This window comes from Hypanus sabinus, chromosome 26 (genome assembly GCF_030144855.1).
Source record: "Hypanus sabinus isolate sHypSab1 chromosome 26, sHypSab1.hap1, whole genome shotgun sequence".
Taxonomy (NCBI): domain Eukaryota; kingdom Metazoa; phylum Chordata; class Chondrichthyes; order Myliobatiformes; family Dasyatidae; genus Hypanus; species Hypanus sabinus.
Window position 1 is genome coordinate 31,574,483 of NC_082731.1, and position 24,807 is coordinate 31,599,289.

Genomic DNA, 24,807 nt, shown 5'->3' on the forward strand with positions numbered 1-24,807 from the left:
GAATAAACAGTGACTCTGTACAGTCACACAAGGAGTGACCCTCACCCTGAATAAACAAGTGACTCGGTGCAGTCACACAAGTAGTGACCCTCACACAGAATAAACAGTGACTCTGTACAGTTACACAGTAAGTGACCCACACACTGAATACAGTGACCCTGTACAGTTACAAAGTGATTGACCCTCACCCTCAATAAAAAGTTACACTGTACAGTTACACAGTGAGTAAACGTCACCCTGAATAAACAGTGAATCTGTACAGTTACACAGTGAGTAACCGTCAAACTGAATAAACAGTGACTCTCTACAGGTACACAGAGAGTTACCATCACCCTGAATAAACAGTGACTCTGTACAGTCACAGTGACCGTCAACCAAAATGAACAGTGACTCTGTACAATTACACAGTGAGTGACACTCACACGAAATAAACAAGTGACTCTGTACAATTACACAGTGAGTGACACTCACACCGAATAAACAACTGACTCTGTACAGTCACACAAGGAGTGACCCTCGCCCTTAATAAACAGTGACTCTGTACAGTTACACACTGAGTGACCATCACCCTGAATAAACAGTGACTGTGCAGTTACACAATGACCGTCCCCAGAATAAAAAGTGACTCTTGTACAGTTACATAGTGAGTGACTCTCACCCTGAATAAACAGTGACTCTGTACAGTCACACAAGGAGTGACCCTCGCCCTGAATAAACATTGACTCTGTACAGTTACATAGTGAGTGACTCTCACCCTGAATAAACAGTGACTCTGTACAGTCACACAAGGAGTGACCCTCACCCTGAATAAAAAAGTGACTCTGTGCAGTCACACAAGGAGTGACCCTCACACAGAATAAACAGTGACTCGTGTCAGTTACACAGTGAGTGACCCTCACCCTGCATGAACAGTGACTCAGTACATCTACTGTGAATGATCCTCACCTTGAATAAAGTGACCCTGTACAGCCATAGTGACACTCGCCCTGAATAAACAGTGACTCTGTGCAGTTACAGTGAGTAACCCTCACCGTGAATATCAGTGACTCTGTGCAATTGAACAGTTACTCTGTACAGTTACACAGTGACCGTCACCCAGAATGAAGAGTGACTCTGTACAATTAGACAGTGAGTGACCTTCACCCTGAATAAACAGTGACTCTTGTAAGTTACACAGTGAGTGACCCTCCCCCTGAATAAACAGTGTCTCTGTACAGTTACACACTGACCGTCAACCAGAATGAACAGTGACTCTGTACAATTACACAGTGAGTGACCCTCACCCTGAATAAACAGGGACACTGTACTGTCACACAAGTAGTGACCCTCACCCTGAATAAACATTGATCCTTGTCAGTTACACACTGAGTGACCCTCACCCTGAATAAACAGTAACTCTGTACAGTTACACAGTGAGTGACCATCACCCTGCATAAGCAGTGACTCTGTACAGTTACACAGTGGGTGACCCTCACCCTGAATAAACAGTGACTCTATACAATTATACAGTGAGTGACCCTCACCCTGAATAAACAGTGTCACTATACAATTATACAGTGAGTGACCCTCACTGTGAATAAACAGTGACCCAGTACAGTCACAGTGACCGTCACCCAAAATGAACAGTGACTCTGTACAATTACACAGTGAGTGACACTCACACCGAATAAACAAGTGACTCTGTACAGTCACAGTGACCGTCACCCAAAATGAACAGTGACTCTGTACAATTACACAGTGAGTGACACTCACACCAAATAAACAAGTGACTCTGTACAATTACACAGTGAGTGACACTCACACCGAATAAACAAGTGACTCTGTACAGTCACACAAGGAGTGACCCTCACCCTGAATAAACAGTGACTCTATACAATTATACAGTGAGTCACCCTCACCGTGAATAAACAGTGACTCTCTACAATCACAGTGACCGTCACCCAAAATGAACAGTGACTCTGTACAATTACACAGTGAGTGACACTCACACCAAATAAACAAGAGACTCCCTACAATTACAGAAGGGGTGTCCCTCACCTTTAATAAACAGTGACTCTGTACTTTTACACACTGAGTGACCATCACCCTGAATAAACAGTGACTGTACAGTTACACAGTGACCGTCCCCAGAATAAAAAGTGACTCTGTACAGTTAGACAGTGACCCTCACCATGAATAAACAGTGACTCTGTACAATTACACAGTGAGTGACACTCACACCGAATAAACAAGTGACTCTGTACAGTCAAATAAGGAGTGACCCTCACCCTGAATATCAGTGACTCTGTACAGTCACACAAGGAGTGACCCTCACACAAAATAAACAGTGACTCTGTACAGTCACACAAGGAGTAACCCTCACACAGAATAAACAGTGACTCTGTACAGTCACACAAGGAGTGACCCTCACACAGAATAAACAGTGACTCTGTACAGTCACACTAGGAGCGACAATCACACACAATAAACAGTGACTCTGTACAGTTACACAGTAAGTGACCCACACACTGAATACAGTGACCCTGTACAATTGCAAAGTGATTGACCCTCACCCTCAGTAAACAGTTACACTGTACAATTACATAGTGAGTAAACGTCACACTGAATAAACAGTGAATCTGTACAGTTACACAGAGTTACCATCACCCTGAATAAACAGCAACCCTGTACACTTACACAGTGACTGACACTCATCCTGAATAAACATTCACTCTGTACTGTTACACAGTGACAGTCAACATGAATAAACAGTGACTCTGTACCATTACACACTGACCATCACCCAGAATGAACAGTGACTCTGTACAATTACACAGTCAGTGACCCACACCCTGAATAAACAGGGACACTGTGGAGTCACACGAGGAGTGACCCTCACCCTGAATAAACATTGATTCTTGTCAGTTACGCACTGATTGACCCTCACCCTCAATAAACAGTTACACTGTACAATTACACAGTGAGTGACACTCACACCGAATAAACAAGTGACTCTGTACAGTCACACAAGGAGTGACCCTCACCCTTAATAAACAGTGACCGTCCCCAGAATAAAAAGTGACTCTGTACAGTTACACAGTGACCCTCACCATGAATAAACAGTGACTCTGTACAGTTACACAGTGGCCGTCCCCAGCATAAACAGTGACTCTTGTCAGTTACAAACAGTGTGTGACCCTCGCCCTGAATAAACAGTGACTCTGTACAGTTACATAGTGAGTGACCCTCACCCTGAATAAACAGTGACTCTGTACAGTTACATAGTGAGTGACCCTCGCCCTGAATAAACAGTGACTCTGTGCAGCCATACAAGGAGTGACCATCACCCACGAATATACAAGTGACTCTGTACAGTCAAATAAGGAGTGACCCTCACCCTGAATATCAGTGACTCTGTACAGTCACACAAGGAGTGACCCTCGCCCTGAATAAACATTGACTCTGTACAGATACATAGTGAGTGACCCTCACCCTGAATAAACAAGTTACACTGTACAGTCACACAAGGAGTGACCCTCACACAGAATAAACAGTGACTCTGTACAGTCACACAAGGAGTGACCCTCACCCTGAATAAACAAGTGACTCGGTGCAGTCACACAAGTAGTGACCCTCACACAGAATAAACAGTGACTCTGTACAGTTACACAGTAAGTGACCCACACACTGAATACAGTGACCCTGTACAGTTACAAAGTGATTGACCCTCACCCTCAATAAAAAGTTACACTGTACAGTTACACAGTGAGTAAACGTCACCCTGAATAAACAGTGAATCTGTACAGTTACACAGTGAGTAACCGTCAAACTGAATAAACAGTGACTCTCTACAGGTACACAGAGAGTTACCATCACCCTGAATAAACAACGACTCTGTACACTTACACAGTGACTGACACTCATCCTGAATAAACATTCACTCTGTACTGTTAAACTGTGACCGTCAACATGAATAAACAGTGACTCTGTACAATTACACACTGACCATCACCCAGAATGAACAGTGACTCCGTACAATTACACAGTGAGTGACCCTCACCGTGAATAAACAGAGACACTGTGCAGTCACACGAGGAGTGACCCTCACCCTGAATAAACATTGATTCTTGTCAGTTACGCACTGAGTGACCCTCACCCTGAATAAACAGTAACTCTGTACAGTTACACACTGAATGACAATCACTCTGCATAAACAGTGACTCTGTACAGTTACACAGTGAGTGACCCTCACCGTGAATAAACAGAGACACTGTGCAGTCACACGAGGAGTGACCCTCACCCTGAATAAACAGTAACTCTGTACAGTTACACACTGAGTGACCCTCACCCTGAATAAACAGTGACCCAGTACAGTCACAGTGACCGTCACCCAAAATGAACAGTGACTCTGTACAATTACACAGTGAGTGACCCTCACCCTTAATAAACAGTGACTCTATACAGTTACTCACTGAGTGACCATCACCCTGAATAAACAGTGACTGTACAGTTACACAGTGACCGTCCCCAGAATAAAAAGTGACTCTGTACAGTTACACAGTGACTCTGTACTGTTACTCAGTGACCCTCACCATGAATAAACAGTGACTCTGTACAGTTACACAGTGACTGTCCCCAGAATAAACAGTGACTCTTGTCAGTTACAAACAGTGAGTGACCCACACACTGAATACAGTGACCCTGCACAGTTGCAAAGTGATTGACCCTCACCCTCAATAAACAGTTACACTGTACAATTACATAGTGAGTAAACGTCACACTGAATAAACAGTGAATCTGTACAGTTACACAGTGGGTAACTGTCAAACTGAATAAACAGTGACTCTCTACAGGTACACAGAGAGTTACCATCACCCTGAATAAACAGCGACTCTGTACACTTACACAGTGACTGACACTCATCCTGAATAAACAGTCACTCTGTACTGTTGCACAGTGACCGTCAACATGAATAAACAGTGACTCTGTACCATTACACATTGACCATCACCCAGAATGAACACTGACTCTGTACAATTACACAGTGAGTGACCCTCACCCTGAATAAACAGAGACACTGTGCAGTCACACGAGGAGTGACCCTCACCCTGAATAAACAGTGACTCTGTACAGTTACACAGTGAGTGACCCCCACCCTGAATAAACAGTGACTCTATACAATTATACAGTGAGTGACCCTCACCCTGAATAAACAGTGACTCTATACAATTATACAGTGAGTGACCCTCACCCTGAATAAACAGTGTCACTATACAATTATACAGTGAGTGACCCTCACCGTGAATAAACAGTGACCCTGTACAGTCACAGTGACCGTCACCCAAAATGAACAGTGACTCTGTACAATTACACAGTGAGTGACACTCACACCAAATAAACAAGAGACTCTCTACAATTACAGAAGGGGTGTCCCTCACCTTTAATAAACAGTGACTCTGTACTTTTACACACTGAGTGACCATCACCCTGAATAAACAGTGACTGTGCAGTTACACAATGACCGTCCCCAGAATAAAAAGTGACTCTGTACAGTTACACAGTGACCCTCACCATGAATAAACAGTGACTCTGTACAATTACACAGTGAGTGACACTCACACCGAATAAACAAGTGACTCTGTAGAGTCAAATAAGGAGTGACCCTCACCCTGAATATCAGTGACTCTGTACAGTCATACAAGGAGTGACCCTCACACAGAATAAACAGTGACTCTGTACAGTCACACAAGGAGTGACCCTCACACAAAATAAACAGTGACTCTGTACAGTCACACAAGGAGTAACCCTCACACAGAATAAACAGTGACTCTGTACAGTCACACAAGAAGTGACCCTCACACAGAATAAACAGTGACTCTGTACAGTCACACAAGGAGTGACCCTCACACAGAATTAACAGTGTCACTATACAATTATACAGTGAGTGACCCTCACCGTGAATAAACAGTGACCCAGTACAGTCACAGTGACCGTCACCCAAAATGAACAGTGACTCTGTACAATTACACAGTGAGTGACACTCACACCGAATAAACAAGTGACTCTGTACAGTCACACAAGGAGTGACCCTCACCCTGAATAAACAGTGACTCTATACAATTATACAGTGAGTCACCCTCACCGTGAATAAACAGTGACTCTCTACAATCACACAAGGAGTGACCCTCTGTACAGTTACAGAGTGAGCTACCCTCACCCTGAATAAACAGTGACCCTGTACAGTCACAGTGGCCGTCACCCAAAATGAACAGTGACTCTGTACAATTACACAGTGAGTGACACTCACACCAAACAGGTGACTCTGTACAATTACACAGTGAGTGACACTCACACCGAAAAAACAAGTGACTCTGTACAGTCACACAAGGAGTGACCCTCACCCTTAATAAACAGTAACTCTGTACAGTTACACACTGAGTGACCATCAGCCTGAATAAACAGTGACTCTGTACAGTTACACAGTGACCCTCACCATGAATAAACAGTGACTCTGTACAGTTACACAGTGGCCGTCCCCAGCATAAACAGTGACTCTTGTCAGTTACAAACAGTGTGTGACCCTCGCCCTGAATAAACAGTGACTCTGTACAGTTACATAGTGAGTGACCCTCACCCTGAATAAACAATTTACACTGCACAGTCAAACAAGGAGTGACCCTCACCCTGAATAAACAGTGACTCTGCGCACATACAAGGAGTGACCATCACCCACGAATATACAAGTGACTTTGTACAGTCAAACAAGGAGTGACCCTCACCCTGAATATCAGTGACTCTGTACACTCCCACAAGGAGTGACCCTCAGACAGAATAAACAGTGACTCTGTGCAGTCATACAAGGAGTGACCATCACCTACGAATATGCAAGTGACTCTGTACAGTCAAATAAGGAGTGACCCTCACCCTGAATATCAGTGACTCTGTACAGTTACACAGTGAGTGACCCTCACCCTGAATAAACAGTGACTCTGTACAGTCACACAAGGAGAGACCCTCGCCCTGAATAAACATTGACTCTGTACAGTTACATAGTGAGTGACTCTCACCCTGAATAAACAGTGACTCTGTGCAGTCATACAAGGACTGACCCTCTCTGTATAGTTACACAGTGAGCGACCCTCACCCTGAATAAACAGTGACTCTGTACTGTTACAGTGACCCTCACCATGAATAATCAGTGACTCTGTACAGTTACACAGTAACTGACACTCATCCCGAATAAACATTGACTCTGTACAGTTACACAGTGACTGTCCCCAGAATAAACAGCGACTCTGTACTGTTACACAGTGACCGTTCCCAAAATAAACAGTGACTCTGTACAGTTACATAGTGAGTGACCCTCACCCTGAATAAACAATTTACACTGCACAGTCAAACAAGGAGTGACCCTCACCCTGAATAAACAGTGACTCTGCGCAGTCATACAAGGAGTGACCATCACCCACGAATATACAAGTGACTCTGTACAGTCAAACAAGGAGTGACCGTCACCTTGAATAAACAGTGACTCTGTACAGTTACACAGTGACCGTTCCCAGAATAAATAGTGACTCTTTACAGTTAAACAGTGACACTGTACAGTTACAGAGTGAGTGATCCTCACCCTGAATAAACAGTGACACTGTATTGTTACACAGTGACCCTCATCATGAACAAAGAGTGACTCTGTACAGTTACACAGTGACTGTCCCCAAAATAAACAGTGATTCTGTACAGTTAAACAGTGACCCTCACCACGAATAAACAGTGACTCTATATAGTTACACAGTAAGTGACATTCACCCTGAATAAACAGTGACTCTTGTCAGTTACAAACAGTGAGCGACACTCACCCTGAATAAACAGTGACTTTGTACAGTTACACAGGGAGTGACTGTCACCCTGAATATACAGTGACTCTGTACAGTTACACAGTGAGTGACCCGCACCATGAATAAACAGTGACTCTGTACAGTCACACAAAGAGTGACCCTAACCCTGAATGAACAGTGACTCTGTACAGTCACACAAGGAGTGACCCTCACACAGAATTAACAGTGTCACTATACAATTATACAGTGAGTGACCCTCACCGTGAATAAACAGTGACCCAGTACAGTCACAGTGACCATCACCCAGAATGAACAGGGACACTGTGGAGTCACACGAGGAGTGACCCTCACCCTGAATAAACATTGATTCTTGTCAGTTACGCACTGAGTGACCATCACCCTGAATAAACAGTAACTCTGTACAGTTACACAGTGAGTGACCCTCACCGTGAATAAACAGTGACTCTCTACAATCACACAAGGAGTGACCCTCTGTACAGTTACAGAGTGAGCTACCCTCACCCTGAATAAACAGTGACCCTGTACAGTCACAGTGGCCGTCACCCAAAATGAACAGTGACTCTGTACAATTACACAGTGAGTGACACTCACACCAAACAGGTGACTCTGTACAATTACACAGTGAGTGACACTCACACCGAAAAAACAAGTGACTCTGTACAGTCACACAAGGAGTGACCCTCACCCTTAATAAACAGTAACTCTGTACAGTTACACACTGAGTGACCATCAGCCTGAATAAACAGTGACTCTGTACAGTTACACAGTGACCCTCACCATGAATAAACAGTGACTCTGTACAGTTACACAGTGGCCGTCCCCAGCATAAACAGTGACTCTTGTCAGTTACAAACAGTGTGTGACCCTCGCCCTGAATAAACAGTGACTCTGTACAGTTACATAGTGAGTGACCCTCACCCTGAATAAACAATTTACACTGCACAGTCAAACAAGGAGTGACCCTCACCCTGAATAAACAGTGACTCTGCGCACATACAAGGAGTGACCATCACCCACGAATATACAAGTGACTTTGTACAGTCAAACAAGGAGTGACCCTCACCCTGAATATCAGTGACTCTGTACACTCCCACAAGGAGTGACCCTCAGACAGAATAAACAGTGACTCTGTGCAGTCATACAAGGAGTGACCATCACCTACGAATATGCAAGTGACTCTGTACAGTCAAATAAGGAGTGACCCTCACCCTGAATATCAGTGACTCTGTACAGTTACACAGTGAGTGACCCTCACCCTGAATAAACAGTGACTCTGTACAGTCACACAAGGAGAGACCCTCGCCCTGAATAAACATTGACTCTGTACAGTTACATAGTGAGTGACTCTCACCCTGAATAAACAGTGACTCTGTGCAGTCATACAAGGACTGACCCTCTCTGTATAGTTACACAGTGAGCGACCCTCACCCTGAATAAACAGTGACTCTGTACTGTTACAGTGACCCTCACCATGAATAATCAGTGACTCTGTACAGTTACACAGTAACTGACACTCATCCCGAATAAACATTGACTCTGTACAGTTACACAGTGACTGTCCCCAGAATAAACAGCGACTCTGTACTGTTACACAGTGACCGTTCCCAAAATAAACAGTGACTCTGTACAGTTACATAGTGAGTGACCCTCACCCTGAATAAACAGTGATTCTGTACAGTTACACAGTGAGTGACCGTCACCTTGAATAAACAGTGACTCTGTACAGTTACACAGTGACCGTCCCCAGAATAAATAGCGACTCTGTACAGTTAATCAGTGACCCTCATCATGAATAAACAGTGACTCTGTACAGTTACAGTGACCGTCCCCAGAATAAATAGCGTCTCTTTACAGTTAAACAGTGACACTGTACAGTTACACAGTGAGTGACCCTCACCCTCAATAAACAGTGATTCTGTACAGTTACACACTGAGTAACCGTCACCCTGAATAAACAGTGATGCTGTATTGTTACACAGTGACCCTCATCATGAACAAAGAGTGACTCTGTGCAGTTACACAGTGAGTGACCCTCACCCTGAATAAACAGTCACTTTGTACAATTACACAGTGAGTGACCCTCATTTTGAATAAACAATAAGTCTGTATAATTACATATTGAGCGAATTGGTTGAGTTAAACGTTGACTTTCTGATTGCTCTGTAAGTTATTAACGGTGACAAGCATACTCTGATTGGAGCATGTTATTTACGTGATTGGAGCATGGCCAGACTCTAATTAGTCAATTTTTTTGAGGGTGACATACAGTATTGCCTGTTGTATTTTTAGCTGTAATGAACAAACTGGTTGATTGGTCGGTTTAGTGTCTCTGATTCGTTACCGAGCGACGGCAGGTGTTAGTTAAACTACCAGATTGGTCAGTAAGTAACTGAGGTTACCAGCCAGAGAATATAATTGATCAGTGATTTAAAGAGGGTACTTTCATGCATCAACGAGTCATCGAGACTTCAATAAACAGGCTGAAGAGTTGTCGAGCCGAACGACTCTTCCTGATCAGGTGTTCTGACTCTTTGGTCAGAGATATAGACTCTGATTGGCCAGTTACGAGTTTGACAGAGAGACATATCGACTCTCTCATTGGTCACCCAGCTACGCAGAGGCGCATGTGCAATGCCCTCGCTAGCCCCCAACACCCCCCCTCCACCTCCACTCAACACAGGTGAAGTGGGTCCGGATCACGCAGGTCCAAAAGTCAGACCGCTGCCCGTTCTCCCAACCGCACAGGCGCATCAGGTCGAGGACCGGTACTCGGCAGCGCCGTGGATGCGCAGTGCGTCGGGGACCGTCCCTCAGCACCCTGCGCGCAGGCGCAGTACGGCCCGGCCGCTCGCCACAAACAAGTGGGGCGGCGGTTTAACTCCAGGCCTTTGCCGCCCGGGTTCCTGCCCGCCCACCGCTCACCCCCTTAAGCCGCTTGATCAGTGCGTTCTTGGAGCCGCTCTTGGCCAGGCCGCGTTCCTCCAGGGCCGCCTTCAGGTCGGTGACGCGTAGTTTCTGCAGCTCCCTGCCGTCCAGAGTCACGTCTTCTAGATCCGCCATTTTCCCTGCTCCCGCTCGGGCCGACAAGGTGGGGGGAGCCGGAGAGGAGGAGCCGCTTCTTCGGCTCTTTCCGGCGAGGCTTCGGCTGCTTCCAGACGACGCCCCGCCCTCACGTGTCACTCCTGCAATTAAGAATTCGAGGCGTCCTCCTATTGGCCGATCTGTGATTCACTCTCTTCCCATTGGCCTGTGGCTCAACGTTCTCCTGTTTCCCATTAGCCGATTAGCGGCCTTTGCTCCAGTTTCCCATAGGCTCGCCAACCTGACGAGCTTACTTCTCATTGGTCGGATGTGCAGCAGGTGGCCTGCGTCCCTTTGGGTTGCTTGGCTTCCGATAGCCGCGGCTCAGCAATGGTCAAATCCAAGCCTCGCCCACTGGAACTGTCTTCTGATCCGTAGCGGCTGTTTCCGAGGAAAAGCGGCTTTAAACTATCAAGCTACATGACGCCACCAGATTTACTGAAGAAAATACATAAGTACAGCTCGTAGTCACAACGATATACTTTAATCCTTTTTAATTAACCGCGGGCCCAACTTCGGCGATTTTCGTTCCACGTTCGGGTCTTTCCGCCGTTCCGGAGTCTGACCGTTCGCCCGGTACCTAAACGTCACCGTCAGCCCTGCCCTCACTGGGCGGGGCCAGTAGCCGGAAGTGGGGCCGTTGCGGCTGTTTAAAGGGGCAACAGCAGGTGAGTTCCGAGTTTGATTAACACCTTCGGGGCAGCAATGAGTGAGTTTATTTCTCTGGGGAAAGTTCTTGGAAATGGTGGGGGCATTTCGCTCCCTCTGGCCTATTACAGGGTCTGGAGGGACAGTCAGGCCCCTCTGCTGTGGAGTTTAGAAGAATGAGGGGCTATCTCAGTGAAACCTATCGCTTATTAGAAAGCCTAAAGTTAGAGGCGAAGGTTATGTTTTGAACAGTGGGAGACCCAAGGATCGGGAAGTGTAACCTCAGAGTTCAATGATTTCCCTACAGAACAGAGCGTTCTTTAGCCAGAGGGTAGTGAATCTGAAGTATTCGTTGCCACAGGCAGCTGTGGCGGCCAGGTCATTTGAAAACCTTGGGGAGGGTGACAACTTCTTGATTGGTAAAGGTGTCAAAGGTCACAGGCAGGAAATGCGGTCGATAGGAAATCAGAAGACTAGATGGGCTGAATGGCTGAACTGTGATTCTGTGTCTTGTAGCAGTATAGGGGGAAATGGAATTCTGCAGTCTGAGAACCAGAGCAACTCATTTATTCGGAGATGGAGGACAGATTAAGACTGTTCAGCCCACCAGTTCCCACCTACTTCCTCCCTCTTCCCCTTTGCTCCCCTCTTCCATACAGCGGAGGTGGGGTGCTTCATCAATAATCCTATGGTGTGGGAGGAAATCTGAGAACCTAGGGAAAGCCACGTGGTCACAGGAAGAGCGTGCAATCTCCACACAGGCAGGATTGGACCTGCTGAAGGACCAAAGGTCCGAAGGAAACTCCCTGCTGGTGTCAGGGCGGGGGAAAAGAGATGGAGGGTTGTGGGTGGGGGAGGGAATGGTTTGCGAGAGGGAGGTGGTGACATGGACACAGACACCAGCCTCTCCCCTCTCTTCAGCACCTGGGATGGAGATGGAGGGGTTGGGTGGGGAGCAGCGGAGAAGCTGATGTTTGGGGTAGATTGACCAGAGAGGGGTGTTGGGGGGGAGTGGTCTGATGCAGACTGCAGATGTCCCCCCCTCCCTCTCCCTACCACACCGGTCTGGGATGGAAGCAGATGAGGGTCAAACACACGCTGATTCCCCTCTCTCTTCACCCACAGCAATGTGGAGGCTGAGGAGAGGGAGCTTGTCAGGGTAGGGGTTGGAACAGGAGCAACACACACTAATTCCTCTCCCCACCACCCCTCCAGATTGGAGATGGAGGATGAGCGCTCTCCTCTCTCCTCACAGTCACAACCCCTCCAGTTTGAAGATGAGGGTAAGGGCAGAGTTGGAGACTGCTCTCACCTCTGGCCCCAGGGTGGTGATGAAGTGGCAGAATGGTTGTGACAGGGCTCTGACCTCTCTCCCCTCTATCCTCCAGGATGGAAGCAGAAGATGGGACAGCTCTCCATGCACAGAGCACTCTCAGAACAGAATTGGAGGACAGGATCTCTCCCTTCTTCCCACAGCCCCTCCACGGGATGTATTCAGACCCGCTGCCCCAGGGACCCTCCCAGCAGATAGCTTGTGTGGTTCGCTGGTTCCGCCACTGGCCCCCGGCCCAGCGGGAGTGCTTCCTCTACCAGTTGCTGCAGGGGGCGGTGCCAGGCAAGGCGTGGGGTCTATTGCCGGCGCTGGGGGCCCTGGGCGTCTCTGGGGAGTCTCCCAGCCCTGCCCAGCTCCAGCTGGGGCAGTGGGCCCGCTGGTTCCAGGCCTGGGGCCCCGACGACAGGAACCGGCTGCTGGCTGCCCTGGAGGAGAGCGAGCCGGCCTTCGCAGACCGTTTCTATCGGGAGCTGGCCGGAAGTGTGGGAGAGGCCTGAAAGCCTGCGGCCCCCTTTCCCCGGCCCTCCCCTCCTTCGTGGGCGAGGTCTGAGCGGCGGGATCGCCCCTCCTGGGTCCTCCTCTGCCCTCGCAGACCCAGAGAGAGAGACCTGAAGGCATGGGGTCCCCCTTCCCCGCCTTCCAAGTAGAGCTGGCCGGGATGGTGCCCCTCAGCCCTCCCTGCCCCATCGTCGTGGACTGCTTCTATCCAGAGCTGGCAGGACCGTGGGACAGGACATCCCTGTCGGGGTGGGCAACTGCAACTGAGAGACCGAGAGCTGGACAGGATGTGAAGAGAGCTGGGGGGAAGACATACCAATCTTCCCCCCCGCCACCCCCAATAACCAGGACTGCAGGGAAGGTCTGGAGGTGGGGCGGGTCACCCATCCTTTCCTCTCCCCTCCCACCTCGCGTCCATTCATCTGTCTGCCTGCACCATGAATAAAACCAATCTGCGTTCCTCTGTGTGTTTGCATGACTTAGTGGGATCGGCGGTGTGAGCAGGGGTATTGGAGGGGCAAGAAAGGGATGCTAAATGGGGAGGGGAATCAGGATTGAGAGGGGTCGGTGGGGAAAAATTGGGGAGGGCTCGTATTTGGTGAGGAGTTTCCGCCTCCCCCTCCTAGGGCTGTGGCTTGTGTTCTGTCTCTCCTGGGGGGCAGGTGTCGGCCCCTTGCCCCGCCCCCACGCGCCGCCTCCCCCTGCGGAGCAGTCGTGAGGTGCCCAGGCCCAGCACCGCCATCGCCAGGAGCCCCGAGAGCGAGGCGCACGCCGCGGTCACTGCGGTCACCGTGTCCGGCGGAGGCTCTGCCCTGTGTGGAGAGAGGGAGAGGGGTCAGTGTGGCACGCGTGTACCCCTCCTGGTGCGCACAGCAGGGAAGCTCTGTCCCCGTGTGTGTGGTGCACCCCCTCCGCACAGACACAGAGGCAACCGACCCCCAGTGACAGACAGCCCTCTGGCACCCCTCCCCTCCGACAGGCACCCCCCCCCCCCCCCACCGCTCGCACCTGGCGCTGAGGATGGTACAGTTGTGCCCGCGTAGACGCAGAAGCAGAGGCTGCTGTTGCAGACTGCCCTGCAGCCGCCGCAGGAGAGAGTGTACACTGGGCTCCCCACACTCCCTCTCCCAGAACTCCAGGCACAGCTGGTGGGGGCCGCACACCCAGGACTGCGAGACATGGCCTCTGTAGGAAGAGGTAGAGAGAGGGGGGGGTTCAGTCCAGGTCTCCGCTTGGCTCCCTCCCGCAGCTCAGCTCGTGGGGTCTACACCCCCAGGGGTACAAGATTAAGGACCCTCACCATCTGGGATACGCCCTCTCCCAGTGACTACCATTAGGGAGGAGAGGCAGAAGCCCCAAGACCCACACCAAAAGTTTCAGGAATGGCTTCATCCCCTCTGAACAGTCCTTGAACCTCACTATTCTGGTTTATTTATAATAACCTTTTGGTCTGGTACTAAACCACCGCCACAGAGCGATACACAACATATAGTTGCAGCAAAACATTTGTGAACCCTTTAAATCTCCTGGTTTTCTGCATTAATTACTCATAAAATGTGGTTTAATCTTCATCTAAGTCACAGTAGTAGACAAACACAATCTGCCTAAACTAATAATACACAAACCATTATACTTTACATGTCTTCATTGAACACATTGTTTAATCATTCACAATCCAGGCTGGAATAGGTATGTGAACCTTTGTATTTAATGACTGGTAGAACCTCCTTCAGCAGTGACAACCTCCACCAGACGTATCCTGTAGCTGCTGATCAGAGGAACTTTACACCATTCCTCCGTTCAAACAGTTTCAGTTCAATATTTCTGGGATACCTTGCATGAACAGCCTTCTTTGGGTCATGCCACAGCATCTCATTTGGGGTAAGATCCAGACTCTGACTTGACCATTCCAAAACATGAATTTTCTTCTTTTTAATCTACTCTGCTGTTGATTTACTCTTGTGTTTTGGATCTTTGTCTTAAGCTTCAGGTGACGGACTGCTACCCTGACATTCTCCTGTAAAATGTCTTGATAAATTTTGAATTCCTTGCTCCCTCAATGACTGCAAGCTGTCCAGCCCCAAACCATCAGTCCTGATGAATGGCCTCAGCCAGAAATGTCAAATATTCTCTTTTCCATAGATGCTGCCTCCCCTGCTGAGTTTGAATTGACTTGATTACTGTACTTACATCCTTCATATACATAAGGAGTAAAAATCTTTGTTACATCTGTCTAAATTATAGTAATTTGTATTAAATATTATGTACGACAGGATAGTCAACATAACTTAGAAATACAGTTGCATCAGCATGAGTTAATCAGTCTGATGGCCTGTCGGTCCTGGTTTTTATGCTGCGGTACTGTTTCCCGGGTGGTAGCAGCTGGAATAGTTTGTTCCTCCAGCATTATGTGTGTGTTGCTCGGATTTCCAGCAACTGCTGATCTTTTTCTTGTTAGTGCTCGTGTTGCTGGCTGCTCCGTACTTCACAGTTGGGATGTGGTGTGCATTTCTGCCAGAAAGTTCAGCTTTTGTCTCATCTGCCCACAGAACATCGTCCCAGAAGCGCTATAGAACATCCAAGTGGTCTTTTTCAAACTTGACGCGTGCAGCAATTTTTGGAGAGCAGTGGTCTCCTGGGTGGTGTCCATCCATGAACACCATTCAGTGTTTTTCTTATAGTGGACACATAAACAAAGACTTCATCAAGTTCTAGAGATTTCTCCGGTCTTTTGCTGTTACCCCTGGGTTCTTTTACACTTTCTTCAGCATTGCACGTTGTGCACTTGGTGTCACCTTTGCGGAATACTCACTCCGAGGGAGAGTTAGCAACAGCACTGAATTACCTCCACTTATAGACAATTTCTCTTGCTGTGGAATGATGAACACTCAGGTTTTTAAAACTGCTTTAGTAGTCTTTTCCAGCTTCACGCATCTCTACAGTTCTTCCACGGTCCTCTGAAAGTTGTTTTTATTGAGGTATTGTGCACGTAAACAGGTCTTTCTTGGAATGAGCAGGTTCTGTCAGTAACTTCATTTTGTGTGTTTTTTTTATAGGGCAGGGCCCCTCTTCAACCTTCACCTCCAATCTCATTTCACTGCTTGGAGCACCTGACTCCAAATAACTTCTGTAGAAAGCATTACCCCAGAAGTTCACATAATTTTTTTGAATCTAGACAGTGACTGAGTTGTGCTTGTTTATTATTGTGTCTTAGATGAAGATCAGACCACATTTTATGAGTAATTAATGCAGAAAACCAGATAATTTCAAAGGGTTCTCAACTTTTCCTTGTAACTGTATTTACCACTAGTCTGTGGCGATGATCTGGGTCGAGTTCACAGTGGGACTGGCTTGCATGGGGATTGGGGTCCGCATGAAGTAGTTGGGCTGAAAGGCCAGTTTCCCACTGTGTTGACCTGTGACCCACCTCTGTCCCCTCACCCTCCATGCAAGTCTCCCTCTCCCCAATCCAGGGATCCCAGCTTTCTCTACCGACCCCCACCCCCCACTCCTCTGTTACCTGGGGATCCCGGCTACCTGAGCGACCTCCTCCCCCTCACCACCCACCTCCCCGGACTGGAGTGGGGGACAAGGTGGCCTGTCAGAGAACTGCAGACGGACGGACAGCCGAAAAATCTGCCCCCACCCTTGGCACGTCGGATGGGTGGCCCCCTCGGGCAGGTGGGACCTGGTGGGGGAGTTTGGGGGCGGGTCAGGGGTCGTCTGTGGGACCACAGTGTCCTGATGCCAAGCCCCCTCCTGACACAGCACTGCGGGGCAGGAGACGAGGCCAAGGTATCCTGGGACCTGCCACAGAAAGGAGGGAAGGGGTGTTAGTTTTGTCTTCTCCTTTCCCCGACTGACAGAACATTACACCTTCCCCTCCACTCCCCTCCATTCCTCCACCTTCAGTCCCCTCACATTCTCCCTCCAGTTCTCCAGCCTTCACTTCATGCTCTGTTCTCTCCACCTTCATTCCCCTTTAACACCTCACCTCTCCTGCCATCTCCTTCACCCCCTCCTGTTCTCCCCACCCCCTACTTTCCCTCCCCTTCAGCCCCCCCAATCTGCTCCCTTTATTTCCACCCTCCCTTTACCACCCCTCATGTTCTCCCCTCCCATTCTCTCCCCCTCCTGCCTTTTATCCCCTCCTGTACTCTCCCACATTCTCTTCCGTCCTCCTCTGCCCTAAACTCCTCCCTCATCTCCTCGTGTTTCTCTTCACCCCTTTCTATTCTCCTCCATCCCCACACTCACCCCTCCCTTCGTTCTCTTTCTCCCCCCCAAGACCTTCTTCACTCCTCCACTCGTTCTCTCTTCCCTACCTGGATACTGTCTCCAGGGCGACAGGGGAGCCAGTCTGACCCCTGAACTCTGACCTCCAGGCCCCACGACCCACGACACCGGTGCAGGTAGCAACGTCCGACTGCCTCTTGTCCTTGGGGTCCCTGTAGTGAGGCAGAGGTTGGGGTCAGTCTCCAGGGTCACATCCCCACCCCCATCATCCCTTCCTCCGTCAAACAATTCTTTGAGTGTGAGGGTCCCTCCCTACCCTCCCCCCACACCCCTCTACCTCCCCCTGCCCGTCTCCCATCACCCACCCCCACTCTCACCCTTCCTCGGACCTTCTCCACCCAATCCTGATGAAACCAGGTTAGTTCATAGCCCCGGTTCCTGCTCAGAGGTGGGGAGGGGGTAGAGCAGGGGTTTGGGAGGGGAGGCCCCAGACACTCACCGCTCGGCTGAGGTTGGACAAGAAGCAGCGGCTGTCAGCACTGTAGATCTCACCAGCGTTGGCCTCCCCCTCACTGCCCGCGTTCTCCGCCTTCCAGCACTCACTCTGCACAGGGAGAGAGAGCATGTCAGCTTTCCCCTCCCTCTCCCTCCCTGTTTCTTCCTACCCCCCCTTCAAACAACTGCACAGGGAGTGTGAGGAGGAAGGGCAGGAACACTGTTAGGGGCGGAGACACAGTGAGCGGTGTTGCTGTGGGGATGCCAATGAGGAGCCCGACAGGAGTGAGATAGATGGGCTGGATGAGTGGTGTCACAACTACTCAACAAATAAGCTGAAGGATCAGATTGTGGACTTCAGGTAGGGAGAACACACACCAGTTCACATTGAGGGGTGAGCAGCTTCTAGTTCCTGGGTATAACGTCCCAGAGGAGCTGTCCTGGGGCTCGATACATTGATGATAATCGTGAAGAAAGCAGGCCTGTGGCTATACTTCATTAGGAATTTGAGGAGATGTGGTAAGGTATGGCACCAAAGACTGCAGCAAATTTCTGCAGAAGTGTTTCTTGCATTGAGTCTAGCTGCATCACTGCCTGGCATGCAGGCTGCAATGCAGAGGGTTGCAAGGGGCTGCGGAGCATTGTGGACTCGGCCAACTCCATCTGGGGCACGGCCCTCCCCACCATTGAGGACTTCTTCAAAACCGAGCAACACACACAACATGCTGGAGGAACTCAGCAGGTCGACGTTTCGGGCTGAGAAGGAAGGAAGAAGACAGTGCCTCGAGGAGGACGCTCACCTTCCGGGACACACCCTCTGTTCAATACATCCTCGGAGGAGGAGGTACACTCGATGAGTCAAAAACAGCTTCTCCTCCCTCATCAGGCTACTGAATAAACCTGAAAAGTCTTGACACTACCTCCAACTGCATCTCCTTCTCTCTCTTCCCTCTCCCTCCCTCCCTCCTCCTCCCACTGCCCCCAATAGTTACATTTATTTTGTCCAGTAAGTTATGTTAATTTATGTTAATCAGTGTAAACAATAGACTGTAGGTTCAGGAGTAGGCTATTCGGCCCTTCTAGCCAGCACCGCTATTCACTGTGATCATGGCTGATCATATACAATCAGTACCCTGTTCCTGCCCTCTCCCCATATCCCTTGACTCTGCCATCTATAAGAGCTCTATCTAACTCTCTCTTGAATCCATCCAGAGACTTGGCCTCTACTGCCTTCTGAGGCAGAGCATTCCACATATCCACCACTCTCTGGGTGAAAAAGATTTTCTGCATCACTGTTCTAAATGGCCTACCCCTTATTCTTAAACTGTGGCCTCTAATTCTGGACTCACCCATCAGCGGGAACATGCTTCCTGCCTCCAGCGTGTCCAATCCCTTAATAATCTTATATGTTTCAATCAGATCCCCTCTCATCCTTCTAAATTCCAGTGTATACAATCCCAGTCGCTCCAATCTTTTAACATGTGACAGTCCCACCATTCTGGGAATTAACCTTATGAAACTCCCTCAATAGCAAGAATGTCCTTCCTCAAATGGAGACCCAAACTGCACACAATACTCCAGGTGGGGTCTCACCAGGGCCCTGTACAGCTGCAGAAGGACCTCTTTACTCCTATACTCCATTCCTCTTGTTCTGAAGGCCAGCATACCATTAGCTTTCTTCACTGCCTGCTGTACCTGCATGCTTGCTTTCATTGACTGATGTACATAAAATATAAATGCACATTTTTCATGACATTGGTCCCCTGGGTAAATGTGCCTCTGGTAATCAATAGACCAAGGGACTATTGATAGGGTAGTGTAGTGGTTAGCACAGCGACCTCGGTTCAATTCCCACCGCTGCCTGTATGTTCTCCCTGTGACCACCCGCATTCCAAAGATATACCAGTTAGCAGGTTATTTGGTCATTGTAAACGGTCCCATGATTAGGCTAGGCCTCACTCAGGAGATTGCTGGGCGGCACGGCTCAGAGTTCATTTATTAGCGAGGAGAACAACTCTGAAATTGTTCAAAGGGCATTTCCGCACTGAATCTCAATAAATGCGTAGTCAAGTGCAGTGAACATACAAGGTAAAAGGTAGGACACTGAGCAGTGCAGTAGAACAGAGGGATCTGGGAATACAGATTCATAATTCCCTAAATGTGGGTCACTGGTAGATAGTGTCATAAAGAGAGCTTTTGGCACACTGGCCTTTATAAATCAAAGTATTGAGTATAAGAGTTGGAATGTTATGGTGAGGTTGTATAAGGCATTGGTGAGGCCGAATTTGGAGTATTATGTGCAGTTTTGGTCACCGAATTACAGGAAGGATACTAATAAGGTTGAAAGAGTGCAGAGGTTTACAAGGATGTTGCCGGGACTTGAGAAACTGAGTTACAGAGAAAGGTTGAATAGGTTAGGACTTTATTCCCTGCAGTGTAGAAGAATGAGGGGAGATTTGATAGAGGTATATAAAATTATGATGGGTATAGATAGAGTGAATGCAAGCAGGCTTTTTCCACTGAGGCTAGGGGAGAAAAAAGCCAGAGGACATGGGTTGAGGGTGAAGGGGGAAAAGTTAAAAGGGAACATTTTTCACCCAGAGAGTGGTGGGAGTGTGGAATGAGCTGCCAGATGAAGTTGTAATTGCTGGCTCACTTTTAACATCTCAGAAAAACTTGGACAGGTACATGGATGAGAGATGTATGGAGGGATATGGGCCGGGTGCAGGTCAGTGGGAAAATGGTTCAGCACAGCCATGAAGGGCCAAAAGGCCTGTTTCTGTGCTGTAATGTTCTATGGTTCTATGTAGTATCAGCTCATTGAAATAATCCCTTCTGTCATTATCTGTCCCCCTCCTTTCTCTGTTCATGCATGTCTGTCTAACGGCCTCTGTCGTATCTGCCTCTACTGGCAGGGCATTCCAGCTACCACTACTCGCTGTGTAAAAAAACTTGCCCTGCACATGGCCTTGGAACTTACGCCCCTCACCTCAAATGGAGGCCCTCTGGTATTCACCCTGCAGAGAAGGATATGTTTTCCCTCAGCTTCTGCTGCTCAAGAGCTTGTCCAGCCCCTCACGCCCTCTATCCCCAAAGCCCCCGATACACTTCCTGTGAAGGGCAACTGGAACCGAAGGTGTGGCTTGAACGGAGTTTTCGACTGCTGTATTCTTAAATTCAACTCATTCAACGTGACCTTGAGCAGTGAGAGAGAGAGGGGAGAGGCTGTGAAGGAGAAGGGAGGGATTGAGTGGGAGTGATGGCGAGAGAAGGAGAGAAGCACTGGACCCCATTCAGTCATTAACTCCCTACCCTGTTGGCCAGAGGTTTGTAGATCCGACACCCATCGAGGAGGTCGTCCGTGAGACAGGAGGCCTTGTCCAGGTGCAGGTAGTGGCAGCCCAGTCCGCTGAGGTAGATGTACAGTATCATTCACACACGGGACTCCAAACCTTCCCCTTTACTCTGACTATCTGCACTCCCGACATGATCAGACCACCTTCCTCCCCGTTCCCTGAGACCATTTGCCCTCCCACCCTTCCCTTACACTCCCAATGGGACCCCACCCCTTTCCATTCACTCCCACTGTCCACACCCTGATGGGACCCCACCTCTTCCCATTCCCTCCCACTGTCCACACTCCCAATGGGTCCCCACCCCTTCCCATTCACTCCCACCGTCCACACTCCCAATGGGACCCCACCCCTTCCCATTCACTCCCACCGTCCACACTCCCAATGGGTCCCCACCCCTTCCCATTCACTCCCACTGTCCACACCCTGATGGGACCCCACCTCTTCCCATTCCCTCCCACTGTCCACACTCCCAATGGGTCCCCACCCCTTCCCATTCACTCCCACCGTCCACACTCCCAATGGGTCCCCACCCCTTCCCATTCACTCCCACTGTCCACACCCTGATGGGACCCCACCTCTTCCCATCCACTATCCACACTCCCAATGGGTCCCCACCCCTTCCCATTCACTCCCACTGTCCACACCCTGATGGGACCCCACCTCTTCCCATCCACTATCCACACTCCCAATGGGACCCCACCCCTTCCCATTCACCCTGGCACATCCATACCTGCCAATACAGAAATATTCTGAGGGATTCTCATGACAAGTTTCAGTGAGACCAAAATTCTCACCCTGACCTGTTGGATTGGACAGGAATACAAGGGTTTCAAGGAAGTGTTAATTGCAAGATAAACACACAACAGTCCTCACAGAGGGATCAGAAGTGGAGAGATTGAGAAGTTTCAAGTTCCTGGCTGTCAAGATCTCTGAGAATCTAACCTGGTCCCAACATATCGATGCAGTTATAAACAAGGCAGGACAGTGACTATATTAAGAGTTTGAAGAGATTTAGCATGTCAACAAATACACTCGAAAACTTCTACAGTTGTACAGTGGAGGGCACTCTGACAGGCTGCATCACTGTCTGGTATGGAGGGGCTACTGCACAGGACCGAAAGAAACTGCAGAGGGTTGTAAATCTAGTCAGCTCCACCTTGGGTACTAGCCTACAAAGTACTCAGGACATCTTCAGGGAGCGGTGTCTCAGAAAGACAGCGTCCATTATTAAGGACCTCCAGCACCCAGGGCATGCCCCTTTCTCACTGTTACCATCAGGTAGGAGATACAGAAGTCTGAAGGCACACACTCAGTGATTCAGGAACAGCTATTTCCCCTCTGCCATCTGATTCCTAAATGGACATTGAACCCTTGGACACTACCTCACTTTTTTAAATGTACAGTATTTCTGATTTTTGCACATTTTAAATCTATTCAATATATGTGTACGACCAGGTATTTATTTATTTATTAATTTTCTCTGCTAGATTGTGTATTGTACTGAACTGCTGCTGTTAAGTTAACAAATTTCATGTCACATGCCAGTGATAATAAACCTGATTCTGATCTTTTCCCATATGCACAATTCCCTTGGGTCAGACCCAAACCAGGAGCACCACGCACAGTTCCCATCTCCGTATCACTGGGAGCACCACGCACAGTTCCCAACTCTGTATCACTGGGAGCATCATGCACAGTTCCCATCTCCGTATCACTGGGAGCACCACGCACAGTTCCTATCTCCGTATCACTGGGAGCACCACGCACAGTTCCCAACTCTATCACTGGGAGCACCATGCACAGTTCCCATCTCCGTATCACTGGGAGCACCATGCACAGTTCCCATCTCCGTATCACGGGGAGCACCACGCACAGTTCCCATCTCTGTAACACGGGGAGCACCACGCACAGTTCCCATCACTGGGAGCACCACGCACAGTTCCCATCTCCGTATCACGGGGAGCACCACGCACAGTTCCCATCTCCGTATCACTGGGAGCACCACGCACAGTTCCCATCTCCGTATCACTGGGAGCACCACGCACAGTTCCCATCTCCGTATCACTGGGAGCACCACGCACAGTTCCTATCTCCGTATCACTGGGAGCACCACGCACAGTTCCCATCTCCGTATCACTGGGAGCACCACGCACAGTTCCCATCTCTGTATCACTGGGAGCACCACGCACAGTTCCCATCTCCTCATTCCCTGGGTCAGACCCACGCTGGCAACAGCATGCACAGCTCCCTCTCCCCATGCCTGGATGAAATCTACCAGACCCCGTACGCTCTCTCCCTATCTCTCTCACTCACCTTGGCCCCAGACCAGAGGCTGACTGCCTTGGTATATCACCTGGTACCATCCCGTGTCCGCCATGGCTCCCAGTGTAATCGGGTCGATGAAGGTGTGTCGCGCTGCACCCAACGCCGCCGTCATGATGGATCCCTGCAGGACGCGGGATTCCCAGTGGGAGGAGGGCAGTCCCTCCTGTAACTGGAGCAGGAAACGGGAAGTGTCACAATCTGTGGTATACTGGTGGTGGTGGGGAGGGGGGTGAAAGAGAGGGGGAGGGAGTACAAGAGCTAGAGGAAGTGATGAGGGAGAACGAGTGGGAAGGAGGGATCAGGAGAAAGTGAGAGATAATTGGTGGGGGGGCGGGAGGAAGAGACATGGAGATGGTGGGAAGGAGGAAGAAAGAGAGAAAGATGGAGGGAGGAGATGGGGTAATGAGGAGGGAAGGGAGGTGACAGTAGGAATGAGGAGACAGATGAGAAGCAGAGGGAGGAAGGGGGAGAGAGAGAGAAGGAAGGAGATGAAAAGGGAGTCACAGAATATTACAACACAGAAACAGGCCCTTTGGCCCATCTTATCTGAGCTGAATCATTAAGCTGCCTTCTCCCATCGACATCACCCAGACCATACCCTCCATACCCCTCCCATCCAATCTTTTATTAACATTGACATCAAGCTTGCCTGCACCACTTGCACTAGCAACTCATTCCACCCTCTCACAACCCTGAGTGAAGAAGTTTCCCCTCATGTTCCCCTCAAACTTCTCACCTTTCACCCTTAACCCATGACCTCTAGTTGAAATCTCATTCAATCTTCATGGAAAACCCTACTTGCATTTACCCTATCTATATCTATACAGCTCATAATCTTGTATACCTCTATCAAATCTCCTCTCGATCTTCTCCATTCCAAGGAATGAAGTCCTAACCTATTCAGTCTTCCCTTTCCTCCAGACCTCCGCCCTCCGCACTCTTTCAAATTCATTAACAACTTTTCTGAAGGTAGGTGACCAATACTGTGCACAATACTCCA

General features: G+C 49.0%; 3 protein-coding genes across 3 annotated transcripts in view; 1 reads left to right on the forward strand and 2 right to left on the reverse strand.

The window, feature by feature from the left end:
- The window catches only part of acin1b (apoptotic chromatin condensation inducer 1b), a 93,343-nt gene extending 82,446 nt beyond the window's left edge, over positions 1-10,897 (reverse strand). The window contains exon 1 of the mRNA XM_059950786.1: positions 10,758-10,897. Within this exon, the coding sequence (XP_059806769.1) occupies positions 10,758-10,895 (138 nt within the window). The 5' untranslated portion in view covers positions 10,896-10,897. The remainder of the gene's footprint in view (positions 1-10,757) is intronic.
- Positions 10,898-11,445: 548 nt separating this feature from the next.
- c26h14orf119 (chromosome 26 C14orf119 homolog) lies at positions 11,446-13,860 on the forward strand. Its single transcript, XM_059950798.1, has 2 exons — positions 11,446-11,584; positions 12,953-13,860. Exon 2 carries the CDS (start codon positions 12,954-12,956, stop codon positions 13,392-13,394), a length of 441 nt encoding a protein of 146 aa, XP_059806781.1. The 5' UTR covers positions 11,446-11,584; position 12,953; the 3' UTR covers positions 13,395-13,860.
- A 72-nt stretch (positions 13,861-13,932) lies between these two features.
- Positions 13,933-24,807, reverse strand: part of LOC132381403 (ciliated left-right organizer metallopeptidase) — a 29,540-nt gene continuing 18,665 nt past the window's right edge. The window contains exons 9-16 of the mRNA XM_059950791.1: positions 23,796-23,976; positions 22,213-22,282; positions 21,439-21,535; positions 18,131-18,235; positions 17,721-17,843; positions 16,916-17,202; positions 14,404-14,580; positions 13,933-14,207 (exon numbers count right to left, since the gene is read on the reverse strand). Of these exons, the coding sequence (XP_059806774.1) occupies positions 14,018-14,207; positions 14,404-14,580; positions 16,916-17,202; positions 17,721-17,843; positions 18,131-18,235; positions 21,439-21,535; positions 22,213-22,282; positions 23,796-23,976 (1,230 nt within the window). The 3' untranslated portion in view covers positions 13,933-14,017. The remainder of the gene's footprint in view (positions 14,208-14,403; positions 14,581-16,915; positions 17,203-17,720; positions 17,844-18,130; positions 18,236-21,438; positions 21,536-22,212; positions 22,283-23,795; positions 23,977-24,807) is intronic.